The sequence below is a fragment of the Pseudopipra pipra genome, chromosome 9 (genome assembly GCF_036250125.1).
Source record: "Pseudopipra pipra isolate bDixPip1 chromosome 9, bDixPip1.hap1, whole genome shotgun sequence".
NCBI lineage: Eukaryota > Metazoa > Chordata > Aves > Passeriformes > Pipridae > Pseudopipra > Pseudopipra pipra.
Genome location: NC_087557.1, coordinates 20,555,398 through 20,573,393, shown reverse-complemented (window position 1 = coordinate 20,573,393; position 17,996 = coordinate 20,555,398). Strand labels below are relative to the sequence as shown.

Genomic DNA, 17,996 nt, shown 5'->3' with positions numbered 1-17,996 from the left:
GTGCACATGTTCCATTTTGTTACATGAGATGGATCTTGCCGAGAATTTATGAATTCATGCCTCCTGCCTTTATGTTGTGGGATAATTGCATTGATTTTCTACCCCCAACTGATTAAAATACAGAAAAAAAGAAGAATGAAAAAATTACTTGAATTATTTATTCTTTCCGTAGGCAGGGGAGGAAACCCTAAAGTAATTGGGAAACACAAGTTTGAAATGCAAGAGAGAAGAGATCATCTTTCATTGCTAATCCACTGCAAAAAATACATGCCTGAGGTCAGACCTACAGCAAAATGAATGAAAAAATGAAGAGAAACAAGTGCCTGGTCCTGAGTGCCTTTGAAAAGTTCATAGATGGAAAAACGTTTTCCGACCTTTTATGTTTTCTCTTTGAGAAAGACAATAGCACAACTTGGGAGCCTGTGACTGTTAAAAATTAATTAAAAACGCAATAGGATTCAAGTGATGAGTTGGAAGGACAGCTCAGTGACAGAATCCCTGAGTGCCTGGCATGGCAGGGATGTGATGTGCAGAGGACTCTCCCGTGTGGCATAACTCTGCCACTGCACAGTGATTGCTTTGGACTGCAGCAAAGTGGATGTAGGAGGATGTGGATTGTCAGGGATGTAGAGGGAAAAAAAAAAAACAGTGGAAATGGAACTCAATGTAATCCTCTTTTCCTGTTAACTGTTCTGTGTCCTACATGGGTTCCCATTGAAAAGTCTTCTATGAAAGGTGAGAAGCCAAACAAGAGAAAAAAGAAGAATCTTTGCTGTGACTACACTGCAGACAGAAGCACCCAGGAGACAGCATTTCTGAGCATAAATATTTGGTCACATAAATGAAAAAGCTCTTTACAAGTTGCATGTTTAATGAACTCTTATCCAAAGGGAGCTGGTATGGGCAGGAGCAGTGTGTCCGTCACCGAGGGGGCCATGTCCCAACCCACTTCCTTGGCCCCACGCTGTGTCCATGCCCATCATGCATAGACACAAATCTTTGCCACATACAGAGGGGAAGTGTTGAACTCGAGACTTTTCACCACAAAGCCACTTCCTTCCTGACAGCCAGCGGTGAGCTGCCACAGGCGCGACCCTTCCAACACTCTCTGCTGCTTCTCCTTCTCTTGGGCTTTGGATAAAGTGCTCCCAAGCAACAGAGGGATTATTTTTTTGCAGCTTTTCTATTTTATTAGCCCAGATGAGTTGCCAAGGGCTTTTTTTCCGCACTACTGACAAAGGATTTTCCCTGTAAGGATTGTGGCCGAGGCTTTCCTACCGAGGCACAGCGCAGATCTTGTAGGGCTGTGGGTCAGTCACCGTGCCCGCCGCGGGCTGGAGGCTGAGTGTGGTGTCCGGGGGTGCCTGGAAGGTGAATTTCTGGAGCAGAGACGTGAAGAAGAGGAAGAGCTCGGAGCGGGCCAGCACCTCGCCCAGGCAGGCGCGCTTCCCTGCGGAGACAGCAACCCCCGGCATCCTCAGACTGAGCTTTTGCTGCTGGAAATGCTTCTGCCTTCCCTCAGGACCATGGTCCATCTCTCTTACTCAAAAGTCTGTTACCCAAATCCCCATTCTGGATAGGTTTTGCCGCCCAACGTGAATTTCCCAATGAGGATATTGGCATTACAACACAGGCTGCCCCCAAATTGCATAATATTGCGAGGGCTTGACTGTTTAATCATATACAGACATGCTTCTGCCCTGGTGAAGGTGTTCCTGGGGTCTCTGGAATTATCAGGGATTTTTAGTCATCCTCATTTCCCTTCTCTGCATTTAAAAAGAGAGCCAAGAAAGGGCTCTGAGTGTGGTTGTGGTGCTTTGGGATGACCATGTGGCCACTGTTTGAGCGGCACCTCACGACTGTATCTGCCATTCCCATTCCCTTCCATGCAGTTGGAAACCTAAGCCTGGTGCCTGAACACAAAACCACCACAATTCAGCAAATCTTACCCACAGAAAATGCTAGAAATGACTCCCTTTTACAGAACTTCCCATCCTTCAGGAAATGCCCAGGGTTAAAAGTGTTGGGGGTTTCCCACTCATTCTTGTCAAACATCACAGAGGTTAAATTTGTCATCAAAACAGTGCCCTAAGAGGAGAAAAAGAAAAAAAATTTACACTTTTGGTGGCACTGACAGAAGGAGGGGCAGTTTTATCTTCCAATCTCTCCATGAAGAACATGCAGAGTCAAATTCTACTGGAATTATTTGTCTGACAACCACTGCAGGCCCAGGGTCCCTTTGGAGGTGCAGTGATTCTAGAACCACATTTTCCCCTCATCAGCATCACTTTGTCTGCTGTAATCTTGGGCCAGAGTTCCTGTAAGAGCTCTGTGAGCTGGGATCTGTGCCTCAAAGGTGTGCCCAGGGGGTGTGGGACCCTGGAGATCTCTGCCCCCTTTGGGGAGCTGGAGAATATTGGTTGGTTGGATGGCAAAAATGCACACTGAGCAGGAGTGAACTCTGGACAGGGCAGGGACAGTGTGTCTGTGCAGGAGGGACCTGGCCTGGTGAATCGTGCCTGGGGAGCTGGGAGTCTCCCTGAGGTCCCAGTGCTCAGGGTGAGCTTACCTTTGGGATGAAGAAGCCATCCAGGATCGTGTCCTTTGCTGCCATTCTTGGCACGTTGAAAGGGACAATGTTGGCTTTCCTCTGCACCTCATGGATGACGGCGTTGGTGTAGGGCATGTTGTTCCTGTCCTCCAGCACTGGCTGCCGAGCCTGTCCGATGACGGCGTCGATCTCGGCTTGCACACGGGCTGGTGGGAAAGAGCAGGAATCAGCCAAGGCCCAAGGACAAAATCCCTTGGAACAACACAAGGTTGTTGCTGTGAGGGTCCCCTAAGGACTAACCTGGAACATGTGCCACTGTTTGCATCTCTTTTGTGTGAGTGCAGGGAGATTCCCAACTTTTCTCTCAAGAAAAGTGTCTCTCACAAAGCTGTGAGGGATAAAAGGAAGGGAAACCCTGACCTTTTGCTATTTGTACCTTGAATTTCTGGATATGTGGCCATGAACAGCACAGCCCAGCGGAGGGTTGTGGAAGTGGTCTCGGTTCCAGCAAACATCAGGTCAAGTGAGCAAGTGATAAGATGTTCTTCCCGGAAGGTGTCACTGCCCTCGTCCTTCACAAAAAGGTGTGTTAGTGCTGTAGGAACTGTGAAGGCTGTCCTGACATTAAGCCTAGTCTAAACCACGCTAAAGATATGGGCAGGAGCTGCTGGCCCCCTGCCATCCCATCCCACTGATGGGTGCTCTGAGCCTGATGTCCGTCCTAAGCTCAGCTGGAGAATTTGGCTCATTTCTCATCCCTCCTCATTTCTAAGCCCTGCTGCAGAAGGTTTTGCTCTGCATTGCTGACCTTGGCTATCTCCTGCAGGTAGCTGTCGATGTAGTCCCGGCTCTCTGAGGGGTTCCAGTCCTCCTTATGCTTGTTGATCTGCTCTTGCATGTAGCTTTTCAACAACTTTGAGTTTTTAAAAATGGTTTGGTGTGCTCCAGGGAGGAACTTCATTATAGATGGGAAAGAGTTGTACAGCTTTGGACACAAAAGGAGAAAGAAAAATTGAATAAAGGACTGAAAATCCCTTCAAAACCCAAAAATTGAGGATCCTGCAATGTTGTGCTTGCTGAAGTGCTGAAGTTGGTGGAAATAGCTCAGCTCCAGAAGAGCAGGAATCCCTCATGAAGGAAGGACTTGTGTGTTGCCAGGTATTAGAGCAGGCAGATTGGCAGTCAATGGGCAGGAGAAGTGATGCTGAGTGAGAGAAAGTAGCATGAGCAAGGCCCAGCTTGAAAGTAAGGCAGCAAGAAATGACAGGCCAATCCACCCTGTGCAAAGCAATAGGCAAAGACAGGTTTGGTGATGACAACACTGAGCTCTGAGGTTGACTCCAGAGAAGAAAATATGGCTGTGGGGTGGTGGCAGGAGGGCTGTACCTGAGCTGTGTTGGTTCCCTGAAGGATAATAATCTCATGTAGAAGCTTCAGCAATTTTTGGAAGTCCTCATCATGGTAGTCAAACCGATTGCCAAAGATAAGGGAGCAGATGACGTTTGAAACAGCGTTAGTGAGTGTAAACTGAGGGTTGAAAGGATTTCCTGGAGAAGGAAAAGATCAATTCTCTTCTGGTTTTCTCAGAAAAGGAGAAGAAAATACTCTTGGTAAAGATAAAATAGTAAACAAATATGAATGAAATGAATGGCCCCTGATAGACATCGACCTCGGTCACTGCTTTGCTTGGACACCTCGCTGCCCCCACTAGCTGGCCAAGCTTGGCTTGGCAACTCATTGGTCCCAGTTCTGTCAGATTATGGAGATGTTTATTTGCATTGAAAAGCAAGATCTGCAGGAGAGGGATGTCATTGGAATACATTGGAAATAACATTCTTTCTGTCACTGGAATTCCTTGGGAACATCAGTGTTTATACACACATGGTATTTCCCAGAGATCTCAGAGAGAGCAGGAGGCTGAAGGTGGGCTATGAATAATGCATGGGGTGTTACCTGCCTGCACTCTCCAGTCACTTTGAAGGCCAAACCCCTGCAGGAGGGAGCAGGGATGCTGGTGGGGCTGCAGCATCCCTTGTAAAGTGAGGTATTTTTCAGCATGCAGTGAACCACGGGTGAAATGATACCAGGCCGTACCAGGTCCTGCCTTCAGCACAGCTGCTGAGGGAGGCAGGTGGCACTCACCCTGCTCATCCTTAAAGGCATCCACGAGGAATCGGCACTCCTCCTGGATGCGCTCCTCCACGCTCCTCTTCCCCAAGCCAAAGTTTCGGAGGGTGCTCAGGGTGAACCTCCTCTGTGCCTTCCACAAGTGCCCACTGGAGGAGATCAGTCCTGGCAGAAACAGCCCCCCGTGAGCCAAGCTGATCCCCCACTGGGGGGAAAAAGCTCCAGGGCTCTGCCTTCTCCCCAGCTGTCTCGGACAGGGGGACAAGACAGGGCTGTCACTTGGGCCTTGCAGCTGAGGTGCATGTCCTGAGGGATCACTCACCTATCTTGCTGAACATATCCTTGTGAATAGGCATTTCTGGGCGCTCCAGGAAGTTTTCCCCTTGGTTTACAAGCACTTCCTTAACCAGCCGCATCCCATTTACTACCACAAGCTTCATGCTGCCCATGGACATACCAATGATGTCACCATATTTTTTAGTAAGCTGGAAGGGGAAATAAGTAAAAGGAGTTTCATTTGAAGTGATTGTGTCTTTTGGGACAGGGACAGACCTGTCAGGGGGCACAGGCAGAAATAAGGGAAATTGAAAGGGGGAGAGGACACAGAATTTGTGCACAAATCTCTGCCTGATTGCACAGTGTTTTTTCTTTCCTCTTTTCCTGAATCACTGGTCAGGACTTGGTGTTGATTGTCCATAAATCAAGTAAACCTCTCCAGGTTTGATTTTTCAGTTCTGTTTTTCCAGCTTTTGTTGTGCTCCCTTCCCAAACACCCTTCCAGCCCCCAGCTCAGTCCTACGGGGCTCCTACATCTGTGACTGCACCTGTGTGATCGTGTTGTGCCCTTTGCCCCAGGGATCACTGCACACTTGTGCCCCACCTTGTACCCAGGTAAACGTCACTTATGATTACAAACCTCCTGCCTGGCCCATGGGGTCTGGTTTAACCCCTTCCCTGCAGCTACAATTCCCTCTGTTCCTTCCCCCACAGTGCCCACCACCCATGTACCTTCTTCACTGTGGTTATGGGATCTTTGAAGTCCATCAAATAAAGGTGCCCTACAAAGGGAAGGCGTAAAGGGGTGGGAGGGAAGTTCTTTGGGTTTCTGTTCTTCATGTAGTCAGCGACCAACAGGAAGACAATGAGGAAGATGAGGAGCGTATGGAAGGAGATGCTGTCCCAGAGGAAGTGCAGCATGGCTGGATGGGGGGGCTGTGCACGGAGGTGTCCCACGGCAGGTCAGGGCAGGTCGAGCTCCCAGGGCACCACTGAATCCCCAGGGACAGGGGGAGAGGGGTGATGTGCTGGCTCTGTGGGCACAAACACAAGAGAGCACGGAGCACCTTTTGCTGCCCTGGTCTACAGGCTGCGTTCAGACTCCTGCTTTGCCAGCTCTCAGCAAGGATTAAACCCCGTTCTTGATTAAACCCGAGCATTTCCTCTGCTGCGGTTAAAAACCACAAACCACCCCAAACCAAAACACCCCCAGCTGCCCCTTTCCCCTCCCGCCTCCAGCGCTGCTTCACCAAACCCCAGTGATCCACGCCTCGTGTCAAGGACAGAACTGAGCTTTGCGGGATCGAGATTAAAACCTTCCGGCAGCTTCCCTGCGCTGTTCCCGCAAGCCCCTGGCTCAGCCCAGCCCTGCTCTCTCATCCCCGTGGTGCCCTCACTGTGCCGGGTCCCAGTGTCAGCTCCACGGTGCCGGGAGGCTCCAGCCGCTCCGAGTGCCTCGAGCTTTCCTCCTTGACAGGAGCTCGTTCGCTGCTTTGAAGAGTCCCAGACCAAGGCCCAGGTCGCCGGGGGCATCCGAGATAAGGTTGCACAAACCTTCCCAAACCGCCTGACTGCTTCCTTCCGGCTCCTGTGTGTCACAGTGACGCGGGCTGCCAGCAAAGAGCCATCCAGGCTCGGCAGCGGTCCCGAAGCACCAAGTGCAAGCAGAGCAACTGGGTTGATGCCATTCATGTTTCTACCATAGCCCTCACGCTTGAGAAGCTTGAACAGTGAAATCCCTGTTATATTGTGGGACTGAAAGTGGGAAACCTGATTTTGAGGAGAATTTGTCTTTTAACATCTCGTCTTTAAGCACATTTAGGCCGGAGCCTGTGGAGATGCACATTTTCTATTTAGTTATGTGAGATCCTCCACTCAAAAAGTAAATGAATTCTGCCTGTATGCTAGGGGAACTTTGCATTTCATTTTGGGGTTTTCCCTCAACTCATTAAAAAAAAAAAAAAAAAGAAGAAATAGGAGATATTTTGAATAATTTATTCTCTCCATGAGTAGGGGAGGAAACCCTAAAGTAATTGGGAAACACAAGTTTGAAATGCAAGAGAGAAGAGAGCAACATTTATTTGTAATCCACTGCAAATAATACAAGTTGCCAGAGGTCAGACCTACAGCAGAATGAATGAAAAAATGAAGAGAAACCACTGCCTGGTCCTGAGTGGCTTTGAAAACTTCATAGGCGAAAAAACTTCTCAGATCTTTTATGTTTTCGCTTTGAGAAAGATAAAACCATAACTTGGGAGCCTGTGACTGTTAAAAATTAATTAAAAACGCAATAGGATTCAAGTGATGAGTTGGAAGGACAGCTCAGTGACAGAATCCCTGTGTGCCTGGCATGGCAGGGATGTGATGTGCAGAGGACTCTCCCATGTGGCATAAATCTGCCACTGCACAGTGATTGTTTTTTACTGCAGCAAAGTGGATGTAGGAAGCTGTGGATTGTCAGGGATGTAGAGGGAACCAGTGGAAATGGAACTCAATGTAATCCTCTTTTCCTGTTAACTGTTCTGTGTCCTACATGGGTTCCCATTGAAAAGTCTTCTATGAAAGGTGAGAAGCCAAAAAAAGAGAAAAAAGAAGAATCTTTGCTGTGACTACACTGCAGACAGAAGCACCCAGGAGACAGCATTTTTGAGCATAAATATTTGGTCACGTAAATGAAAAAGCTCTTTACAAGTTGCATGTTTAATGAACTCTTATCCAAAGGGAGCTGGTATGGGCAGGAGCAGTGTGTCTGTCACCGAGGGGGCCATGTCCCAACCCACTTCCTCGGCCCCACGCTGTGTCCAGGCCCATCATGGCCATCATGGACACAAATCTTTGCCACATACAGAGGGGAAGTGTTGAACTCGAGACTTTTCACCACAAAGCCACTTCCTTCCTGACAGCCAGCGGTGAGCTGCCACAGGCACGACCCTTCCAACACTCTCTGCTGCTTCTCCTTCTCTTGGGCTTTGGATAAAGTGCTCCCAAACAACAGAGGCATTATTTTTTTGCAACTTTCCTGGTTTTTATTTTATTAGCAGAAACCTATTGCATTTCCATTACAATATCCCAATACTGTATTTTTATAATCATTCCAGGCCTGCTGGTTGCACAGCTCCTTGTGCCATCCCACTTGGGTTGGAATTTTGGTATAAGGTTCTTCTCCCCTATTGCTTCCTAATTAAAATTTCCATATTATCTATGAGATCCAAAAAATGCATGCTGCTGCAGAGATCTCTGCTTAGTTATTTCTAATCCCTGGAAGTGTTCAAGGCCAGGTTGGACTTGGACTTGGGGCTTGGAGCGACCCTGGCCTAGTGGAAGGTGTCCCTGCCCGCAGCAGGGGGGGTGGAACAAGATGAGCTTTAAGGTCCCTTCTAAACAAAACCATTCTGCTATTTCCATCACAAGGCATCAGTGTGGTGGTGCAGGAAGTGCCCACCACACTGAGCCCAACCCCAATCCCACCCGAGGCTCATGATTGTCAGTGGCCACCTTGAAGTACAAATTTGTGCTCAGGCATAAGCTCAGGGCTTGTATATCATGTCCAAGGCCAACTGCTCTCCCTGCCAAGGGACACTTCAGAAAACACAGCCCTTGGCTATATGGGGTTCTGCAGCTTTGGGATTTAGTGGTTGCTAAATGGTCTCTGGGTGATGGGCATATCCCCTTACGGAGAAGTCAACACGAAACCATGTTTTCACGGGTGGCATACACCTTCCTGTGAGTTGCTAACGATGGAAATGAGGTAATAAGGCTTTTACATTCATGCATTTTTTCAAAATGGTAGAGAGGAGGAGGAATGAAGGGAAGAACCACAAGGGTTGTCTTTGTTGCAGTGTTCAGGATGTGGCCCTTCTGCCCTTTCCCTGCAACCCAGATGTTGATGGGTGCTAGACCTCTACGGCCCATCATTGCAGCCCAAAATCTGTGGGGCAGATTGGTGAAGGGACACTCTCCAGGTTGTGGAGGGCTGCAGAGGGCAGTCATGGGGCAGCCCCACACTGGCCTCAGTCGCGAGGCAACGCACAGATCTGGAAGGGCTTGGGGCAGCGTGTGAGGCTGAGTGTGAAGGCGAAGGTCAGCGCGGTGTCTGCCGGCGCCCGGAAGGTGAACTTCTGCAGGAGGGCTACGAAGAAGATGAAGAGCTCAGTCCTGGCAAGCTGCTCCCCGGGACAAGCCCTCTTGCCTGAAAAGGAGCAAAAAATAATCCAAAAGACTCCTGAGTGAGCTCCAGCCACCTCTGAGTCTCCTCTCGCCTGCGCCGCCTTGCACAGGCTGCTGCAGCTTTTCTTCCTGGAAAGGTTAGGTGGCAATGTTCACCCACACAATCTGCTCAAACCTTACCCAGAAGTTTACTGCTGAGCAAACTGCGGCTGCTCAGATAGACAGAGAGGGGAAACGGTGAAAAAACCCCAGTTATGCAACTTGTGGAAGAGGGAAAAAGGCTTATTTTCTTTATCCTGCAATAACAAAATTGATTTCCCTCCTGCTCCGAGCAGTCAGTATTAACAGTGACTGGGATTTTCACTGTGGGGATGGGCTGGAAGCTGGACAGGAGCAGTAAGCTCCTCTCTATAAGCTGTGTCTTGGGGGAAAAAAATAAAAGCATTGCAAAAGGGAAAGCCACCTCCCCATCCATCATCCTACCTGCAGAGAAGGGCAGAAAAGCCTCCCGTCTCCTGTACTGGCCGTTTTCCAGGAAATGTTCAGGATTAAAGGTGTCTGGAGTCTCCCACACGTTTTTGTCGAACATTATCGAAGTCAGGCTGGTCATCAGAGTGGTGCCCTGCGAGAGGTGGGGAAAGCGGGTGATTATGTGGCGGAGAAGAGCCAAAGTGTTGTCAGACCGTGTTATTATTAGCTCTGTTCCACACACAGCGTAAACTACATTTTCTTAAGGGCAAAATGTGGTTTGTTTTTTTCCCCCCTAAGCTATGTAATTAAATGAGGATGAAAACCTACAGGATTGTTCACTTCTGTGTGTCTTTAGGTATCACCATAGTGTTGATCCACACCTTGAGCTGCTGTAACAGGTGATGTTACTATAAACCAACTTTAAATTGGTAACACTGCAATCCCATAGGAATTTGAAACAATTAAATCAAATGCTTTTCAATCAGTTTGTTTTATTGAGCCTTAAAAAACCCCCAGACTTGATCTGGTTTATCTCCACATCCTCCATCAGCAAGAGAAATATTCTAATCAATGTGGAGGAAAACACCCAGATTTTTTATTTCTAATTTTCCTTGATGCAACCAGCCATATAGATTGAAGAGGCTAGTTGTATCTAAATCTAATATTTGCTTTCATAATTGCAGCACAGTGTGCGTGCAACAATACCCACTACATGGCTTTAATCAAGTTCTGGTTTTAATAGATGATTTTTAATACTCTATGGAATTAACAAACCCAAACTATTTGATTTCCTGTGTTTCTTGGCCCTCTATTCCCATAATGTGTGGAATATAAAATTACAAAATTTTAAGGGATAAATCTTTTAAAATTGGAAATTTTGACCAACACCATAAGGATCTTACAATTCTCCTCTGTAAGGAACTGAGACCCATAACAGCCCCACACCCTCTATCAGGAGGGCTTGTATTTTCTTTATAACAGTGATATCTCTGCAAGATCCTGCTGGTTGCTTCCCTTCCAGGTGAGATTTGGAATTTGGGCTGTGAAGACCCTGCTCTGGTAGGATGGAGGCTGGTGGACTGCACGCACCTTGGGCAAGTGGAAGCCAGCCAGGGTGGTGTCGCTGGTGGCCATCCTGGGCACCCCCAGTGGCACCACGTTGCCCATTCTCAGGACCTCGCTCAGCACGGCGCTGGTGTAGGGCATATTGTCCTTGTCGGTCATCGTGGGCTGGCGGGACTGGCCAAGCACCGTGTCGATTTCCAGCTGTACTTTCTCTGTGGAGAGCCAAAAAAACAAAAACCTGTCTTTATAGAATCATAGGATTTTTAAGGTAAAAAAAACCCCTTAAGACCACCGAGTCAAACCATTAACCCAACACTGCCAGGCCACCACTAAACTGGGTCCCCAAGCACCATATCCATACTCCTTTAGGAAGATTTCCAGGGGTGGTGATTCCATCACTTCCCTCTTCCAGCCTCTTTCAGGGCTTGACAACCCTTTCAGTGAAGAAATTTTCTCTAATATCTAATCTAAACTTCCCCTGGCACAACTTGAGGCTGTTTCCTCTTCTCCAATCACCTATTCCTTGGGAGAAGAGACCGACCCCCACCTGGTTACAACCTCCTTTCAGGGAGTTGTAGAGTATGAGAAAGTCTCCTCTGAGCCCCCCAAGCCTCCTTTTTTCCAGGCTAAACCCTCCCAGCTCCCTCAATCACTCCTTCAAAAAATTCCCAATAAGATACCTGGAGCACAGGCATATCCGACACATGGCAGAGCTGGGATTACTCTGTTCCCTGAGTTTCACTTATCTAGTTTTGGGCTAAGCAAAGGACCCATCTGTGGCCCTACCCTGGATGTGGGGGTACGTGGCCATGTAGAGCACAGCCCAGCGGATGGCGGTCGCCGTTGTCTCAGTCCCAGTTAAGAACAGGTCCAAGGTGGAGCACAACAGATTTTCCTCATGGAAATATGAGCTGGTGTCACCCTTAAACTTAGGAGAAAAACATGGCAATGAAAACTCTTATTAAGGAGGGGATGATGCTTTCAAAAACCCGATCCAGAACCACTGGTATGTAACCTAAATCCTGCTGCTCCTTTATTATCTACCAGCCCTGGACTTGGAAATTTCTAGCTCTTATTTTCACTGAATTTTAAGCCCTATGGACTGTTTTGAAAGACAATCTGGATGCTGTAGAGCAACTCTTGAATGAAGGTAGTGTTTTTAAATGTCAAGTTTCCCAATAGCAAACACAGGCCTGAGAGCTCTCATGTAAACCTGAACATGTTCCCTGAGAGTCCTCCTACGCCATGTAACAGAGTGAAAAAGGGAAGAAGACAAAGTGTAAATACTTTCAAATGGAAAAAAAAAAATCTGTGTGTTTTCAAAGCGATCGGGCTCCTGCTGTTTCTAGAGTTTGACATGGCAAAGGTAGGGAGGAGAAGGCATGAGGAGCGTGAGGCATAAGCGCCCCTGACAAAACAGACTTGAGTCTTCTCTACCCATTCTATGGGTTAATCTTTCAGTGGCTTTAGGCATTTCCCTCCTACCTTTTCTATTTCCCTCAGGTAACAGTCAATATAATCTCCCGCCTCAGACTGGTCCAAATGCTCCTTGTGCTTTGCAATCACACCTTTCACAAAATATCGAAGTTTCTCCCAGTGCCTGAAGATTTTCTTGAAGGGTCCTGGCAGCCAGCTCATGACCAAAGGAAAAGCGTTATACAACTGGTGAGAAATCAAACAGAGCAGAAGAGCATTTCCTGAGTTCAAAAAGAGCTGGTGTCATAGCTGAGATTATAGGACAATTTATTAACTCCACTTGCTGCCAGGAAGAAACATCAGTTTTGCTACAAAGGTCCAATTTGTGCAAATCTACTATGTAAACAAGTACAAACAAGATAAGAATGGCCCAGATGTTTTCTGCTGATAAAATTCTCTGATTGCACCAAATGTGAGGTGGCCACAGATGAGGTGGGTGCAGATGAGCTCTTTAGTGCCCTCATGGAGGGGACAGAGATCAGACCTGACCCATGGTATGTGGCCATGCAGGAACTACATTTACGTTGTTCTTTGGCTATGTAACACATAAGATTGGTTTTACAACCCTGTAGTATTTTTTTTCCCCATATGCCCAAATTATTTTAACTTACTTCCTTGCTTTCCTGATAGATTTGTGTATGTTTCCAGTCTAATGTAGAACAATACTTTTGGAAATTTTTCTTATAACGTGACTTTTTCTACAGGGAAAAGGAGATTATATCAGTGCCTTAGAAACTCCAGTTTCTGAGCTCTTACATGCAGCTGAAGCTAGAAAAACATCCAACTCTCTTTACCTGGCCCCAGAAACTTCCAATGAGTAGCAGTGTTTCAGCCAGCAAGTGCAGTAATTCCTGGAAACGGTTGTCATGGTAGTCAAAGCGGTTCCCAAAAGTTATGGAACAGATGATGTTTGAAACAGCACCATTAATTTTGTAGTGAGGGTCAAATGGTTGTCCTGGAGGAAATAAAATGAAAGGAATTGCCTGAAAGGAGGTTGCAACCAGATGGGGGTTGGGTTCTTCTTCCAGGTAGCACGCAACAGGACAAGAGGAAATGGCCTCAAGTTGTGCCGGGGAGATTTAGGTTGGAGATTTAGGTTGGATATTTGGGAAAATTTCCTCACTGAAAGGGTGGTCAGACATAGAAATATACTGTCCAGGGCACTGATGGAGTCACCATTCATGAAAGTGTTTAAAAGGCTTGTGGATGTGGCACTTGGGGCCTTGATTTAGTGGTGAACACAGCAGTGCTAGGTGGTGAATGATCTTAAGGGCCTTTCCCTATCTAAATGGCTCTCTGATTCCAATAACAGCTTCTTTTTTTTCTTTAAAATCTCAGTCAAAACCACAACTCTACCACAGCTGTAAAGCTGGGGTGAGACCTCACCTACTTCTCACCCATGGTGATGATAAAGGCTTCAGTTGGGTCTTGAGGTACCCACCAACCCCATCACTTCCACCATCTCATTGGAGGTTAGGCCTTGTGGGCCATGATATCCTTTCCCTAAGGACATCCCCTCCTGTCTCCAGCCCAGGCTGCTGGCAGACACTGACATTGGCACAGAGCTGCCCAAGCAGGGTTTGAGACACCAGAGAAAACAACCAGAAGCAGGGTTTGAAACCAGAGAAAACAACCAGAAGCATGCCATGCTATGGCTGTTGAGTTTGTATGCTGCAACACATTTGGTCCCTCAAAGCTTAGCCCAGGGCAGGGAGCTCAGGACTAACCACACTGCAAAAATACCATTGCACTGGCCTTTATTTGTCCACCACAAAGAAATCCAGTGACATGAGGGAGAGAGGGAAGAGTGTTGCAAGTCTCTGTGCCCACTGTAAACTCCAGCAACAGCTCATATGGCCCATAGACATGATGCACATTTACAAGAATAAAGTGTGGTGTGACACTCGTCACATCTGCACTCCCTGGGAGGGCTGTTGAGCAGACACCACCATCTCCCAGGACACATTTCAGCAGTGTGGAGAGTTCCTTGCTGTGACATGAGAGACTAATCTCAGTAACAAACCCAGCCCAGCCCTGAGCTTCTGTCTCTACACTGGGGAGCATCACTTTGAAATGCAAGGCACTCTGCACAGGCCTGCTGATCTCCACTCTTCAAGAAAGTAATTAAACCGGGCTGGTGCTCAGATATCAGAGTGATGGACATGATCACTATTTGTCATTGCTAATGGGAAGAAAGGCCCAAACCAGCAGCTTAATTAGTTTATTGATTAGGAATATAAAGGACTATAATCAATTGGCAACATGGAGTATTTGGCCTGTTCAGTGCAACAGCAATTAAAATGGAGCAAGTTTAGTATATAATTTCACAATTCCTATTTAGATCTTTCTTGTTTACTATATATAGCTCCATAGAATTAGCTCAACCCCATCTGCTTCTATTTAAAGCTGAAGTGCAACATCACCCATGTACCAACATACAAATTATTCTTACTAATATCCCTCTGGCAGTTTTTAAAAGCTGGACCATAAAAGAGCAAAACACACACTTCATCTTTGTGTGACACAAAAGGAAAGCCTGACTAAACAAGTTTTAAAATACTTTGCAAAACCAAGGACAAGCAGAGGTTAACTAAGCCTCTGAGTGGTAGTGCTTGATAGCAGGAGAGCTGCATTTATTCCTTCAGAGAATACAGGAGACACCTTCTTAGCCCTATAAACATGCGTGTTTTAATAACCACCTACTATATATTTGCTTGATATTATAAGGAAGAACTGAAACAGGAGGCCCGAGGTCTAAAATAAGTGCTAAAAGGCACAGTCTGGAAGTGTAAGATAGAGATTTGAGCTACTGAAGAAATGTTTTGCATGTTAGGAGCTGTGCTGGGGTAAGGGTTTTACTTCTCATTGTTCATTTAGCTGGAAGCTCTGAGCACGTTGCTGTACATTAACTCCCCACCTTTCTCCTCCTCGATCGTCTCCACGAGGTACCGGCTCTCCTCTTGCACTTTTTCCTCAAAATTTACGGCAAGGCTCTTCAGTGTTGCTAAAACAAACTTTCTCTGTTGCCTCCATATGTGCCCATTTGAAGATATGAGCCCTGTAGGTGGAAAAAACAAGTGAACAAACCTCTCTCTGGGTCATGTGTGAGCATTAGGATTCAGAAACAGCCATTCATCGTGAACAAAAACCCCAAACCAAAGCAAACAAAGCCCATAGATATGGAAAAACTATGCCTTTGCCTGGGAATTAAAATTCAAGAGTAATTGGCTTATGCTAAAGATCTTTAGCTTTATGGATTTGCTTTAATCTGCTACTTTGTCACTTTGCGTGGGAAAAAAAGGTGTAAGCCAAAATACTATGAGCACTATCACGCTGCTGGCAGAGCTGCAGGCAGGAGCACCACATCCCATCTCTGGAGCTGTATGCGACTGAGGGAGAAAAAGTAAAGGAGAAATTAAAACCAAGGGGAAAACTCTTCAAATATATCGTTTGCTGGGCAGCTCGAATTTATTTCTCCTCTTTCATCAAGACCTGGCTTTGATCCCATCCTCATCCCTAAATCTCAGAGAGATTAAAACATACTCCTGGGAGGTTTTTAGTCTGAATTCAATTCTTGCCTTCCCCAGTGCAGTTCACAAGTGTTGAATTCAGCCTGTTCCTTTCACTCTAATTGTTATCATTCCAAATAGATAAAAGATTTGTCCCCAAATCTTGGTAGTTGTGCTTACCAAAGCCTTTGAATATTTCTTGGAGGAGTGGAATATTTGGCCGATCAGCAAATATTTCAGCCTGGTGGACAAGAGCTTCTCTCACCATCTGGTATCCGTTGACAACCACGAAAGTCAGACTTCCAAACTGCACACTGAAGATGTTCCCATACTGACCAGTGAGCTGAAAGAGAGATCATTGCCCTCTGAGATCAACAAGGTGGGGATTTTCGAAACTCATCTGGACAAGACCTTGAACAAGGGGATCTAACTTCAAATTTAATCCTTCTTGAGGCAAGGGGACTTAAGAAAAGCCCAAACCCAAGCCTGCACGTCCCATCCAATCTAAACTATTCCATGAAGGCTGGAGAAGGCCTAAAAAGAGCTGGAGAGCTGTAGTGTGGGAGAGATGGTTTGCTTATATTTATTAGCAGGTGTGACCTGGGTTTTACCAGGTGTTTGCATCAATTTGACTTGTAAGAAGTACATGACTTGCTTTGTAACTGATGGCCATTTCTTCACAGAAAGAGTACAAAAAGTTGAAGCACCACCTGGGTCACCACACTCAGGCTCTTCCTGCTGAGGGCAAAGTAAAACAAATTATCTCTTTCATCAGCTTTGTGTTTAAAGTAGTGTGGCTTCTCCAGCTCTCCCACTTAGAGGGGAGCTCCAGCTGCTTATGGATAGAAATGTACTTCTAATTTTAAGCCTGAATGCATTTATGTCCAAATTATAGCCATTTTCCTTGCATGGACTCTGCTGGCCTTAGTGCCTTCTTGCTGATGTATGAGAGCAAAGGACAGTCACATCCTTTCTCTGCCAAGGAGCTCATCCTCTTCTCAGTGTGAATCTACATGGAAAGGCACACACAGTCACCCTGAACTGCTGTGGTGACTCATGAAACCATCCTGAGACCAAATGGGTGTTTCAGTGACTGTGTGTGTGCAAACGAATGGTATTAATGTTCTTAATAATAATTGTGTGTATTGACAAAATATTCTGAGCTTGCTGTTTCAGCCTTCCCCAAGGGTACCCTCAGGGGATATCTGTGCTAGTAGCATGTGAAAACCCAGGGTAGATAAGATGGTGTCAGCCTGCTAAGTAAAAGCAAGAGATAAATAGTCACCAGAAAGGATATTTGCAGCCAGCAAGTCAGAACTTCTCCCACCTTTTCAGAGAGACATACTCAGCATGTATAAAATATCTCTCTTTTGTTGGCTTTGATGGGAGTCAGAGCTCTGGAAACCTTTCAAGAGCAATCACTGCCTCTTTCTGCAACACAGAAGAAGCCACAGGTCTGGTTAATTCAGAGTCTTAAATGTTTCTTTCAGATGTAATGGGGCAAATTGTTACCCTCTGAGCAAAGAAAATTTCCGGAGGTGATCCTCACAGTCCCAACAGTTCATTTCTCACACAGCACTTGCTGTCTGTCCCCTAGCCAGGCTCAGTCCTTCCTGGGCTCCAGAAGAAAATGGTCATGGTCAGATGGGAAGAAAGAGGAGGAACATGTAGGTCTTCCTCCATTATGGGTTTCTTTTCCATTTAACCTTCCTACTCTCATGGAAGAGGAGGTGACAGTGCGAGATAAAATCAAGAAGGGTCATCTATCATACATGGTTATTATATAGGTAGTTCTTCAGAGGCTGCCCTTGCTTCTTCCCAGTTTGGTGACAAAAGTCATGGAAGAGGTAAGCTATTGTTAGTAGGAGAAATGTCCATGGAGCTCTTACCTTCTGCAGAGCAAGATGGAGGGGCTGCTTGAAATCCACAAAGGTTCCTACAAGAGGAAAGAGCTGTGGCCCCGGAGGAAAATTCCTAGGTCGTCTCTTTTTCACAAGGTCAATAATCAAAAGAAACAAGAGCAGAAATACCAAGAGCATCCGACCATTCAGCTTTTCCAAGAGAGAAACCAAATCAGACCAAAACTGAAGCTCCATCTTGGCTGATGAACTCACAGATTTTCATCCCAGGAAGGGACGCGATTCTGGTGTTACATTTGCTAAAACAGGAGTAAGAAAGGACTGGAAAGGAAACAAAAAAAGCTAAGACCGGTAGCTTTCTGATGGCGAGCTGCTTTTCCATGTGCAGCTGCTGCCAGATGTCCTACTGAATAACTAACTGTGAACACCAGGACCTCCAAAAACAACCCCAAGACCTCAAAACATTTGGCCAACCAAAAGCAATCTTGCAAATCT

The 17,996-nt window shown here is 46.5% G+C and overlaps 2 protein-coding genes across 3 annotated transcripts; both read right to left on the bottom strand.

The window, feature by feature from the left end:
* Nucleotides 1-144: 144 nt before the first annotated feature.
* Nucleotides 145-6,604, bottom strand: LOC135419048 (cytochrome P450 2J2-like). Of its 2 annotated transcripts, none has more exons than XM_064665135.1 (10): nucleotides 6,509-6,604; nucleotides 5,687-5,988; nucleotides 5,001-5,163; nucleotides 4,694-4,843; nucleotides 3,938-4,098; nucleotides 3,360-3,536; nucleotides 2,988-3,123; nucleotides 2,570-2,757; nucleotides 1,950-2,088; nucleotides 145-1,450 (listed from the first exon to the last, which is right to left on the bottom strand). In XM_064665135.1, exons 2-10 carry the CDS (start codon nucleotides 5,873-5,875, stop codon nucleotides 1,275-1,277), a joined length of 1,479 nt encoding a protein of 492 aa, XP_064521205.1. In that variant the 5' UTR covers nucleotides 5,876-5,988; nucleotides 6,509-6,604; the 3' UTR covers nucleotides 145-1,274. The 2 variants fall into 2 exon arrangements, with proteins under 2 accessions (XP_064521205.1, XP_064521204.1); XM_064665134.1 differs by lacking the exon at nucleotides 6,509-6,604 and adding an exon at nucleotides 6,352-6,502.
* A 993-nt stretch (nucleotides 6,605-7,597) lies between these two features.
* LOC135419052 (cytochrome P450 2J2-like) lies at nucleotides 7,598-17,738 on the bottom strand. The gene is made up of 9 exons (XM_064665141.1): nucleotides 17,532-17,738; nucleotides 15,823-15,985; nucleotides 15,051-15,191; nucleotides 12,928-13,088; nucleotides 12,143-12,319; nucleotides 11,444-11,585; nucleotides 10,682-10,869; nucleotides 9,605-9,743; nucleotides 7,598-9,143 (listed from the first exon to the last, which is right to left on the bottom strand). The coding sequence occupies exons 1-9, from the start codon at nucleotides 17,736-17,738 to the stop codon at nucleotides 8,965-8,967; spliced, it is 1,497 nt and encodes a 498-aa protein (XP_064521211.1). The 3' UTR covers nucleotides 7,598-8,964.
* Nucleotides 17,739-17,996: the final 258 nt, after the last annotated feature.

What these genes read in the sequence shown, in the direction of transcription:
- LOC135419048 (XM_064665135.1), bottom strand. Translation starts at nt 5,875, where the DNA reads ATGCTGCACTTCCTCTGGGACAGCATCTCCTTCCATACGCTCCTCATC. An exon ending in TGCCTTTAAGGATGAGCAGG is followed by an intron (nt 4,099 to 4,693) that starts GTGAGTGCCACC and finishes TTCCTTCTCCAG; the next exon opens with GAAATCCTTTCAACCCTCAG. An exon ending in ATGGCTTCTTCATCCCAAAG is followed by an intron (nt 2,089 to 2,569) that starts GTAAGCTCACCC and finishes TTCTCCTCTTAG; the next exon opens with GGCACTGTTTTGATGACAAA.
- LOC135419052 (XM_064665141.1), bottom strand. Translation starts at nt 17,738, where the DNA reads ATGGAGCTTCAGTTTTGGTCTGATTTGGTTTCTCTCTTGGAAAAGCTG. An exon ending in ACCTGAGGGAAATAGAAAAG is followed by an intron (nt 11,586 to 12,142) that starts GTAGGAGGGAAA and finishes TTTTCTCCTAAG; the next exon opens with TTTAAGGGTGACACCAGCTC. An exon ending in CACGTACCCCCACATCCAGG is followed by an intron (nt 10,870 to 11,443) that starts GTAGGGCCACAG and finishes GGCTCTCCACAG; the next exon opens with AGAAAGTACAGCTGGAAATC.